Raw genomic sequence first — 12,443 nt, forward strand, 5'->3', positions numbered from 1 at the left:
CCCTTATCCGGACGCCCCATATCCGGGCACGTCCGTCTACCGGGCACCCCCGTATTGCACAATTGCATCACGTGTATTGCGCGTGGTCCACGTGCACGAGGTCGAGGTAAAGGTCGTGTAATCAAAAGTCCAGTACTAGTCCAGTTTCTTGTCGACAGATAGCCATACTTAGGTGCTAGTTTCTTATTTACAGCTTGTAAGACTTACCTGAAGATGTCTGACACTAGACCAACGCAGACGCCTGCCCCGCAGAAGCGAAATGTGGGGGTGTTCCCAGATGTGGCCGTTTCTGAGTTATGGGCAGTGTCCGGTCCCAAGCTGCCCGGATAAGGGGAGTTTGAGTGTATGCGCAAGATGAGGACGCATGTTTGAAGGGGGTTAGGAAAATCACTGTAAGAGGCTATATGATTTGCATTTAGTTGTATATGATGGTAAGGTACTATAGAAGCTCCACAGACTGTAGTAGAGCACACAATGAAGTCTAGGTGATTAGCAAACAACTCCACTGAATACTTTTTGTCTTTCTGTCCTTCTGTCTGTCTGTCTGTCTGCTGCCTGCCTGGCTGCCCCCAAATTAAACTAAGAAGAAGAGAAGCCGCAATTTCATTCCCTGAAGAAACGTCATTACCCTAGAAAGCATCAACATCGCTTAACTTTGGATATCTCCCAAAAACAGTCAGAAGACTTCATCAAAAATATAAAGTCAGATCAAGATGCTGCCAGTCATTACAGGGAATGGTGCTGGCACATATATGATTATAAACTTTTGCCTCATCATACAAGAACGCGTTTAAACCTGTTTTTTCTAGGAGATATAAAAACATGGTTTGGCCATTGTTTGTAATTGACATACACTCGTAATGGATTGAAGTAGAATTAACCAGTCAAACAACTGACTAGGAAAATCACATTGGAGGTCTGAGAAAGGTTTTTCGATTCACAGAATTCATTGAATCGTATTTACTAGTCACGAGTTTACGGACTATATAAAAGCAAATTAACGAAATCGATTACATTAGAACTTCCCCATACCATCCATCATGGTTTAGCAGAGAAAGTCATCCAAATATTGAAAAAACTTGCCCAAGCAACTCAGGGAACATTGACCTATTGCTGAACACCAGTATTGTTCTCTTATCAAATTAGACTACACTCCACTACAAGAGTGTGATGTGCAGAATTATTAAGGCACACTCCAGAGAACTGCACAGCGTCTAGTGCGTAGGGATAAGTGCCTCTTAAACAGTTACAACACGATCTAACTAGGTTTTTAGTTAGATCAAACTAGGCACCAACTACCGTACTGACGCGATTAATACCCCAGGCCTTGAGTAAAGTCCCATCCCACCTTTGGTCCAGGTCCTAAGATTTTCACACCTTTTTGTTCTTTAATTGGTGCTAATTGGCGCTTTCTATAGAGAATAGCTTCTTTAATTGCCTAAGCATTTGGCAACATGTTCTAGGCAGCTATGCCCAAGAGATATCTTAGCTTTACTGTTGAATACAAGATCAGCGTTTAATTAAAACGTCAAATGTTGTAGATTGCCATCAATTTGAAGCTGATATCAAATTACTACATATCTGAATTGCTAAGTGCTAAGGTGAATGTAAACCCTATATAGTTACCGTTGTTTTTGCATTACGCCAGTCCTCCAACCACGCATGAATGGCTTCATATACGTATGGAGGTGGACAGCTTAGCTTTCACTAGTCGTAGCACCTCCAGTGTCCTAGCTAATGGTGCCCTCTCACAAGCAGAAATTCCAGTGGCCGTCTGAGGCAGAGAAGAAGTTGATAGAAGTGTGGTATGAAGTACTCGCGCGGTTGCAAGGCCACATGATCATGAAAAAAGCAAAGCGCTGGAAGGTAGCCAACCTGCTGAATCCAAACGTTCAGAAGGAATTCAATTTACCACCCTATTCAGAGGCAGAAGCCTTGTCAAAAGTCAACAATCTTGCCAGCAAGGCAAGGCGCTTCTATGAGTCCAGGCGTAGAATGGAGAGGGAGAGAATGGAGTTTCAAGACCAAATATCTCAAAGAAATCAACTGTTTCAAGCTGAGCTTTTGAAACGACTGTTTCAAGATAAAACCATAACCATGTACTAGCTAAATCATTAAAATGAATTGTACTAGATCTGTAGCTACGGTTTGTTTAGTTTTATTCTATTTGTGCACTTTCTTGACTTACAATAACAGACTGTAGTTGTTTCTAAGAAACAATTGTTTTGGGTGTTCATACTTGATTACCTAAGTGCAACAATAAACAAATAGTTAGTTGTAGTCAAACGCTGTTTCTAAGCCCATGAGAATAAAAGTTATGAATCCATTCTGCCAATATATTTCTGACATCTCTTCCTTGTCTCACTGCAATTGGATCCTCATTCTCAACCTCTTCTGGTTTTAGTTGTTGAAAGGTTAATGGATCAGGTAGAACAATGTCTTCATAAGAGCAATTGAAACGTTCACAAATGTTGTAAAGTCCACAAAAGACGTTGGCAACCTTGGCAGCAAACTTGGAATCATTCAACAAACTTGCTGAACATACCTTCCATCTTCCTTTGAGACGACAGCCAAATGCCTGCTCTACCACCCTCCTACTTCTAATCACAGAATAGTTGAAACTATTTCGGGGTGGTGCTAGTCTGTCACTATCAAACACTTCTGAACAGTAGAACTCAAACAAAAAGCAGCATCAGCTATGAGATAAGTATAGGTTATAGACCGCTGGCGAGTGTATAAACGAAATACACCCCGCTCCGCCCACAAGTTGGCACAAGGGCGAAGCCCAAGTGCTAACGAGCTGGGCGCAGCGGGGTGTATTCGTTTATACACTTGCCAGAAGATCTATAACCGGCTTGTAGCACCCAGCTGAGGCGTTGATATCCTTGCACAAACAATTCACATCTTGATAAACCAGTAGCCCCAGTCAGTTATACGGCCTGATTTATTGACCGGTCAATATGTAGAAGAAGTGGGATATGTCACTTATTGTAAGTGAATACTGGACACTGATTGGCGCAGACGAAGCTAGGGTGCTACAAGGTCTGATGTCATGACCCAAAATTTGCTTAGATTCAGAAAGTGGCAACCAGTCACCCACGTCAATCTTAGCTTTCAACGTGCTGTGATTGTGTAGGAATCACCCACTGATCCAGGACGGACTGAATTTACAGAAGTGAATATTCCTCTGGCATCAACACATCCCACCACTATGATTGAGTGAAACGCTTGTAGCAAAAGTAACTGTCTCCAAACTCCACCGGTTTTATTATTTTCATAAAAGTTCCATCTAATGCTCCTGCACATTGAGGCAAGTGACAGAGTGCTTGAAAGTCTCGAATCACTTGCTTCAGTTCTTGTCCTTCTGGAAATTGCATAGGGGAGGAAACCATGTGTCCGAGGGGTTGTCATGTGGCAGCAGTCCGAGAACTGTTAAGACTTTACAGTCAGGCCATCCAAGAATGATTGGGGCAGAACACAACTTTGTTGTCGGTTGCGGAACAAGTGCACCACTTGAAGAGAACCTTAGGAAGGTGAGAGAAGCCAGTAAGCCACTGACCAAACAGGACGTTCGGTCATTCCTTGACCTAACCGGGTACTATCATGTGTTTGTTCCAAATTACGCAGCTATAGCTGTATTGCTGACAGATGCTCCGAGGAAAGGACAACCCAACCAAGTGATCTGGACTGCTGCTCAGGAGAAGGCGTACACGACATTGAAGGCTATGATAACAAGTCACCCAATTCTCCACCTTTCAGATCATAGCAAGCCATTCCTCTTACAGACAGACGCTTCTGAGGTAGGTATTGGGGCTGTGCTGATGCAGCAACATGACAGAAAGATGTTCACAGTTGCCTACATCAGAAACAAGCTAACCAAATGAGAGAAACGGTTTTCGACGATTGAAGGAAATGCTTGCCGATCCTCTGGAGTGTGAAAAAGTTGAGGATATTTTGTATGAAAGAGAATTTGTCCTTCAAACAGATCACCAACCTCTAACATACTTCAAGCAAGCAAGGTTTCTAAACGATCAGGTGATGCATTGGGCACTATATCTACAAAACTACCAGATGAACAGCCGCATGGGATGATATGTATGTCCACTACGTGGGTTCAGAGGTCACTCAGATGTGCTGGAAGCAAATCTCGTCTAGCTAGAGGAGGTAGCTGTGTGTCATAGAGACATGTGCCACCTGACATGACCAATTGTGATTGGGTAATCCCCTGTAAATCTGCCCTGCCGATTAAAACTGCATTCGCTTACTTGTTGAAATGAGCAAGAAACTGCAGAAGAGACTTCGAAGTTATAAAAGCCTACAACATGATATCAGACACAAGGAAGAAAATCATACAACTGAAGACTGGTCTTGACGTGGAACATGAAGTGCTTTGCAGAAGCTCAAACTCTGGTTAAACAAATTGACAAAACACTGTCTCTACCACAGAGCACGGGCAGCCAAATCCATCGCGACAATGCAGTATCAGTGAGCACCAGAGAATAGTACCAAATCCATTTCTTTGCAAAGTTCTTAGACCATGTGTTGTCTTAAGTTTGAAGGAAGAAAACTACCTTTTAATTTTGAAGTTGCTGAAGTTATTACCTGCGTATATCTGCCATCAACCACTATGTTCACAGGATGTACTAAAGAAACTGATGGTTTGGGCAGCTGATCTTAGTCAACCTATTTGCTGGAGACCAAGTTGACGAAATGAATGCAACTTTTGCGTCAAACTAATAGTGCCACTTGTCTGATAACTCAGTAGATGCTCTCAAAACCTGTGATATGATAAAGATATGCATCCTTGTATTCATTGTCTTTGGTGATTGGCTGCACTCTGCCGATAACCCAGTGAACAGTATTTCTCTTTTTTAGATAAACAATAAATCACTTGCAATCAACTATGAATGACTAAAATACTTCAAGACTCAACCTAATGCATGTGCACAGTGACATCACTGTTGAACATGAAACACTATTAAAGAGTTTCCAAGGACTCGTAGAACAAGAACGATCAACTTTTGACTAAATCAACTTTATAGATTCAATACAATGTTGAACCATTGGTTTAAATAGTTACCATAGCTAAAGGGTGGTTACGCTTTCTGGCAATTAGGTTGGAATGACTTCAAGACCACAACACTTCTTCCTTTTACTGTATCCCCTCCTATGCAAATGCTGCACCCGCCCCTTTATCACACTGGCATCACAGCCATTTGTCTAGAAGGTGCAAGGAATGCCTATCAGACACATACGATCTACCATGCACTTCGCTGCCATTCACATCAGTGCAATATACATACATACATACATATATATATATATATATATATATATATATATATATATATATATATATATATATATATGAAAGTCTAGTCTTTGTCATCGTTTTAGAGGCAATTATTCTTAGTGTAGCTAAACTAGCAGGTGTTCAAAAACCAAACGTTTCAACTATCAAAGGGTAGAAACATCCGCCTGCAGCTTCCACGTCCGTCTGGTGATGAGCATCTGTTTCTTCGTCTCCAGCAAATGCAGCAGCTCCAGCCAAAGTTGAAGATGGTATAATGTACAAAGGCTGCATGGTATTCCAAATGGAAACATCAAAATAAGCAGGCTTGCCGTTTGTGAAATTGGGATGGTAGACATCCCCAGGACGATTGAAAGAAGTGCTACGGCAATGCTCCTCAAGGAGTGAACCAGCATCATCAACAAGTAACGTGTGATAGATATGTCTCGAAGAGCATTATGACGTCTGGATCGTAGAGAACCATGACCACACCCAAGGAGATGATCTCCAAATGAATCAATTGTATGTCCACACATACAAAGTATAGCCTTGGGAAAATCTGGAGAGATAGGAATTCCCAGCCAAAGTTTGACTGCAATCACAAATTCATGCAAAGCCATAGCGAGGCCTAACTTTGAGTTCGGAATTGCCAGCAACCAGGCTGCAGCATGAATCAATGATACGGTGTTTAGGCAAGCATTATCTCGAAGGCTGTGAGATTCCTTGAGATTAGCAAAGATAGAACACTCTATCTGTGACTGTAGAGACTTCCGAGGCATAGATGACAAGTCTGTAGTAACCTCCTATGAAAATCAGCAAAAATGTTCCTAAATGACTGAGTTTCATCTTCTCCAGGTATGTATCCAGAAAGTGAGGCATCAGATGTCGTTGTGGTTGTAAAGTAGATCGTACCAAATGTCTGAACCTAGTTGGAGTAACAAAAATGAAATTGCCGGGTAGAATTGCAACTGGAAATGAAAGCTGCTGGTGCAGTTGTTTTGCTTGTCTGAACCAAGACCTCCCAAACGCATGGGTAAATCGCCTGTTGCCATGCATGATTAGGCAAAAAAGCGTGTATCAATATTTCCAGAGAATGACGAAGGCCTGCATCAAAGGCAGTAAAACGAGTCATGGTATGGTTAGGATGGACAGTTCAAAGAATGTGATTGATCTTGCACAGACCAAGAAGATGGAACTCAATTTGTGAATTGCTGAGATCAGGTAAACAACTCTGCATTCGAAGAACACTGTTCACACATTTGCTACTAAACTCATCAAATAGTGATCAGACCCAAATATTGGAGAACCAAGAAGTTCTGTTCCACTTTCGATCAAACAGATTTGACGTATAGCAGTTGGAAATTACATATATATATATATATATATATATATATATATATATATATATATATAAGAAACTCCTTCCAACCTTCTTTAGTCGTAAGAGCTTCAAATCAGCCAGGCCTAGCAGCTGAAGCAGGAGAGGAGGCAAAAACAATTTACACCAAGCATCTGTAACAGCAGCAGGAGGATATTCCATCCTATCGTGGTTGAAACTTTCAGTCTTTGGTCGTCTCACAGCCTCAACGTTTTGAAATCAATTGCACACAGACCAGCACTGCATAACCACCTGACCGTTAGCCAAGCCACCTCACACCTCCATCAACAGTTGTCCATCAAACTTTGGCTTTATAATTCTAAGATGGGTTTAGAGAGACTAGCATTGGACAATAGTGAAGATGTTTCTGGGTTAATTTGAGATAGTTGTGTTGGGGATGAGGTTGGGAAACTATAGTAGAATAGAGAAAAAATATATATATATATATATAATTGCGCTAACGCCGCTTCCATCCGTCCGTCCCTGCCTACTGAGGCTATGGAGCGTGCTCACACTAGACTTGCCAGGGACCTCTCCCAAAACCTCAACTCTCATGGACTTTGTTCCGTCGGAAGGTTGTGACATGCTATAAGCATTCAGCACAGAAGTAGAGTCAGCTAACGCCGTCATCAGAGCAGAGCAATTCTGGAATTTTCCACGTGTCCCGGCTAGTATACATGTATACATAAGGGCGATCTCGTGTGTGTGTGTGTGTGTGTGTGTGTGTGTGTGTGTGTGTGTGTGTGTGTGTGTGTGTGTGTGTGTGTGTGTGTGTGTGTGTGTGTGTGTGTGTGTGTGTGTGTGGAGTCAGAGGTATCAAAAAGTGAAAACTAAAATCGAAGTATACAAGGCAGTCATTCTTACAACTCTCTTATATGGGTCACAATCATGGACGCTTTACAAGAGAAACATTAAAGAACTCGAAAAATCCATCTTCGTAGTCTGTGTCGTATCTTGCGAATTCATTGGAGTGAAAGAGTGTCAAATAGTGTGGTTCTGAAACAATCTGGTATGACAGGGATTGAATGTATGATAACAAAACAACAACTACAATGGGTCGGTCATGTCACAAGAATGAATGACAGAAGGCTACCAAAGCAAGTGTTCTATGAACAGTTGTTAAATGCTAAGAGAAGAACTGGTGGCCAAAAACTTAGATATAAAGACATGTTGCGTCGTCATCTGCAGAATGTGGGCATCAATCAGGATAATTGGGAGTCACTGACGTCTGATCGTTTGGTTTGGAGGAAGAAAGTGTCATCTGGTCTGAAGAAGTTTGAGGACGAGAGAATGAAAATTAGAAGAATGACGACACATACATCAGCAAATGGCACAAGTAGTAACTACAAGACAATATGTATGCGCCATCTGTCATCGAGATTGTCATTCTCGTATTGGTCTCTATGCACATGAACAAGCACACAAGCGATGGCTGAATTCTAATCAGTAGAGAAGTTGTGAACTCTACGCAAGTAGCGGACAATGATGGGTGCGCGTGTGCCTGCGCGTGTGCCTGTGTGTGTGTGTGTGTGTGTGTGTGTGTGTGTGTGTGTGTGTGTGTGTGTGTGTGTGTGTGTGTGTGTGTGTGTGTGTGTGTGTGTGTGTGTGTAATGATTGCCCACGCCTATCTCCGTGGGACAACACTATTTCTTGCTGATCAAACCCGCCACACTCGAGGGCAAATTCCTCTGAAACGGCGCACCAGATCTCCACCAAATCTAAACTGCCCATTCCTGACCTCGGACGGTACGCACGGAGCATGTCATTATTAGTGGCGACGTCAATAACAACAAAAAGATATTTCCGAATATATCTGGGTCTCTAACAATACGCCTACCTTCGTTTGCCCGTCTACGCGCATTGAATAGTTGCCACGTTTGCTACACCTGTTCCCTACAACGGCAGCAACGTCTTCCAAGTGACGGCGTCCAACAACATCATCGAAATGCCTGCGAGACGAGACGTGAATTCGGGGAACCACTTAGAAAGTAACTGCACGTGACCTTCCAGTTTCTGCTGCCCGGATATCTAGCTCTGAACGCGAAAGTCACTGCTAATTTCTCGGAACGGGACACTCGGTTTCATTTTCATTTGTCTTCAATGGGATGTTAACTAAAGCACCTTCCAATTTATTCCAACACACGCCCACACCAGTCCCGTGTAGACTGCATGTAGTCGTCCTTTGCAACGCTTCCAGCGATCCAAGATTTCTGACAGATTGGAGCCACTCTTCTAGATCTTGCGTCTCTCACCAAATTCTGATTGCATTTGCACCAAATTCAACTTACACGTTTCCAGAACGGGACACTCGATTAAATTTTCATTTGCAGTCACGGGAAATTAATTAATCAACAATCAATAATTTAATCAGACCGGGCAAAAAACGGGCTACTCAGCTAGTACCCTATAACATCCATATTGTCTATTACCAGACAGATACGACCTGAAGAACACCTCGGCAGAAAGTCTGCAACCAATACTAGTAAAGATGCTTGGACCTGCAAGTGTAGCGCCAAAAGCCACTCTAGCGCTGCCACAGACTATGGCAAATAATTTGTATACCACATCTCACTGTAAAATTGCCATTTTTTAGTCAGAACCTACTCTATAATCACACGGTGACTTTGTGTCAGAATGGTAAATTTCGCTTGATAGAACTCACTACAGGAATCGTATTCAGACAATTGTTAGTGCAATGCTAGCGTTCAATTTCTTGTGTCAAATTCCTATGATCAACATTCGGTTTTCTAGAGTTCATCACAGTACATCATCATCTCACTTGATGAACTCACTAAATGGAAACCTATCCAGGCAATACACCTGTAGTTGGTCAAGGCAAGTGCCACACAGGCATGTAAATTGTCTTGTGTTGTACTGATCTCAGGCGGAGCCTCTGGTTACAGTAGTAGGTCTTGTCGACCAACTACCAGACGTACGTGGGCGGGTCGATAAACGGATGTAAGCGGTATTATGTATGTTGTATATGCTAAATTGTCACGAGAGCGGATGACGTCAATTGTCTTAGTAATAACGCGGGTGCTTCATTGTTTCGCGGAATCAACCCAAAGTTAGAAGACAAAGTAGTTGCATGGATATGTCGAATTGTGTTGTGCCTGTCATATACATAGTCCATTTCTTCTTTGATAGAGTGCTGATTTGCAAATCTAATATATACGTGACCGGATCTACAGTAGGCGCTCCCTACAGGAACCAGAGCGATCGCAAATGAATACAGCCAAAACGAGCAGAATGGCATCAGACCAGCGCGAAAGTTACCGAAAGTATAGTTTGTTTCTGGTCATGTGATCTCGGCGTGTCACCACGCGCAGTAGTCCACCAAGTGCGAAGATGGCCTAGCGTCGTGTGCAGCAGCTTCATGCATGTTCCGTAGTTACCTAATTACTTAAAATAATTTGATTCTGTAGCATGCAGCGCAAAATCGCCAGAGATTAACACCCTGTTGCGCTGTGGCTCACGCCGGTGTAATACATTATAAGAGCCATTCGTCTGATAGGACGCAAAGAACGCTCTGCAGAAATATGGGTGATGACTTGATGTGGAACCCCTTCAAAAGCCTGTCTCTAACTGAGTGTGGTTTACTTACTACTAGCGATTACTCCCCCCCAAACCATGTAAGTGCTCAGCAGCTTGTATCGCTACGGCTGCAAGTGGCTTCGCACCGAAGTCATACTCTATCCTATAATTCTGGCGCTGTTGTCTCAATAGAAAGTAAGACGACGGAATAGCCCAAGGATTTTATCAACCATTAATCTGCGCGATCGGCATGCCGAAAGCGCGCCCATGCATCCACTGTCTGGCAATATGAAGTGCGCCAAACCGGGAGTAACAAGTCCGTCAGAATCGCCAAAATTCGATTCGATAGCTCAATGATCACCAAAAGATATATCAACCATTGACTCGAGCGACTGGAGCGGCACTGTGCCGAATTAAGATGAGCCTCTGACACGCTCTACCTTTCTGGTGAAATGCGCCAGAACCGTCATCTACTAAACACAAGCGCGCGCACACACACACACACACACACACACACACACACACACACACACACACACACACACACAAACACACAAACACACACACACACACACACACACACACACACACACACACACACACACACACACACACACACACACACAATGGACAAATATTTTACGCTCTTCACACCGGCGTCACAGTTCTGAAGATAGCTCCCCTGCCTCCAGAGGCAGGGATTCCGTGCGTTACGTGAAGTCTCTGGGCCAGCGCTGACAATCCACCTGGAGCTTGGCCAAAGCATTCAAGGGAACCGGCTATGGCCCAGCTCTGGGACTTGACACAGACCACACATACCCATCTGCTGCAGTATATCATTTTGCCAAGCCAGAGATCTTGTCCAACCCATGCAGTCAATGACCAAGTAGGTACTCATACTCCTGAGTCGAGAGACGCAATTGTGTGAGTTATTTGCCCAAGGAAATTATGTCATAGCTCGCCATCACTGTGACTTGAACTTGCAAACCTGCTTGGTCACGGACGTACTCATTCTCTACTAATAAGATCACTCTCTAACCAACTGAGATATAGCACCACAAAACTCGTGTGCATGAGAGTGAGAGAGGAGAGACAGACAGACACACAAACGATCTTTTCAAACAGTCACCTGAAGAAGGCCTATATATGTGGCCGAAACGTTGTGACAAATATTCCATCTTGCATGGTGTCAGATTTCGCAGATTAGCTACTTTGTCTAACTTCCCACTGGCCTATTTCAACTACAACTGAATGCGGTAAAAGACATGACTGTTGGTACTTCCCACCGTTGCCCAGACACACAAACGGACAGACAGACAGACTTAGATACTCAGAGAGCCATTCTGTTGCATTGTACAAGATTATTTCACGTTTGCATGCCTCTGCTCTGAAACAAACGATTGCAGACGCTAATGTAGCTGACCTTCGCATAAGACGGGTAGACAACTTAATTATATAGCAAAGAAACAGTACTATGCAACGAAACCTCTAAGCGGCACAAGTCAACGAAGCCTCTAAGCGGCACAAAGTCAACGAAGCCTCGGGCTCTAATAAAAGACCAGGCATAGTCGACGCCTCTTGGCCAGTTTCTTGAACTGTAATATAGACAGTAGAATAGCTGCTCTGTATCAAAAGACAAACAGGTACATCTTCTTGTCGCATGCATTGATTCCTATTTCCTTCATCTCCGATATATATTCAGAAGTCCAATTGTAAACTATTTATGCTAAACTCTCGGCTGCTGGTTTCGGTTACGGAGAAGCTGTGCTGCACCCGTACTGCATGGCAACGGGTTCATCACATCCACCAATCATGGAAAACGTTAGTAGAAGCTGGACATATTGACTGGCGGTCATGACTGAGGACATCTGGCCGTTAATTTACAATAGCGACAACAATGAGTGCATAACAAATGGCACTTCTTTGGTGGTCGGCTACAAAACATTATCATACTCAGTAACTGTAACCTTGCTCGGGTTAGCGACAGCCTGTATATCAGCAACTGCCGATCCGTATACCGTAAAATTACTATACTGTAGAATTAAGAGCTATACATCTGACAGCGACTAGGGATTGCCTCCAAACAGTATAGAAGTACATGCTGTGAAACAGTAACGTTTGGTATATGCACATATTTCCAGGAGTTCGTGTATTAGAGATACTAAGGTTTCGTTTGTGCCACTGAGTTCGTTTCTACGGTCTCCTAAACGTGACGTTTCCGTTCTCAAAGACGTGTTCAGT

At 43.1% G+C, this 12,443-nt stretch overlaps 1 protein-coding gene and 1 pseudogene across 1 annotated transcript; one reads left to right on the forward strand and one right to left on the reverse strand.

Annotated features, from left to right (window-relative positions):
- Positions 1 to 2,281: 2,281 nt before the first annotated feature.
- LOC134179335 (uncharacterized) lies at positions 2,282 to 3,395 on the reverse strand (annotated as a pseudogene).
- Positions 3,396 to 3,461: 66 nt separating this feature from the next.
- LOC134179336 (uncharacterized) lies at positions 3,462 to 4,706 on the forward strand. The gene is made up of 2 exons (XM_062646204.1): positions 3,462 to 3,800; positions 4,638 to 4,706. Exons 1-2 carry the CDS (start codon positions 3,462 to 3,464, stop codon positions 4,704 to 4,706), a joined length of 408 nt encoding a protein of 135 aa, XP_062502188.1.
- The last annotated feature ends 7,737 nt before the right edge of the window (positions 4,707 to 12,443 follow it).

The sequence above is a fragment of the Corticium candelabrum genome, chromosome 5, assembly GCF_963422355.1.
Source record: "Corticium candelabrum chromosome 5, ooCorCand1.1, whole genome shotgun sequence".
Lineage (NCBI taxonomy): Eukaryota > Metazoa > Porifera > Homoscleromorpha > Homosclerophorida > Plakinidae > Corticium > Corticium candelabrum.

Bases quoted from the DNA above. Each gene is read 5' to 3' on its own strand.
- LOC134179336 (XM_062646204.1), top strand. From the start codon at position 3,462: ATGATTGGGGCAGAACACAACTTTGTTGTCGGTTGCGGAACAAGTGCA. The intron at 3,801-4,637 runs GTAGGTATTGGG...CTATGTTCACAG, and splicing joins TACAGACAGACGCTTCTGAG to GATGTACTAAAGAAACTGAT.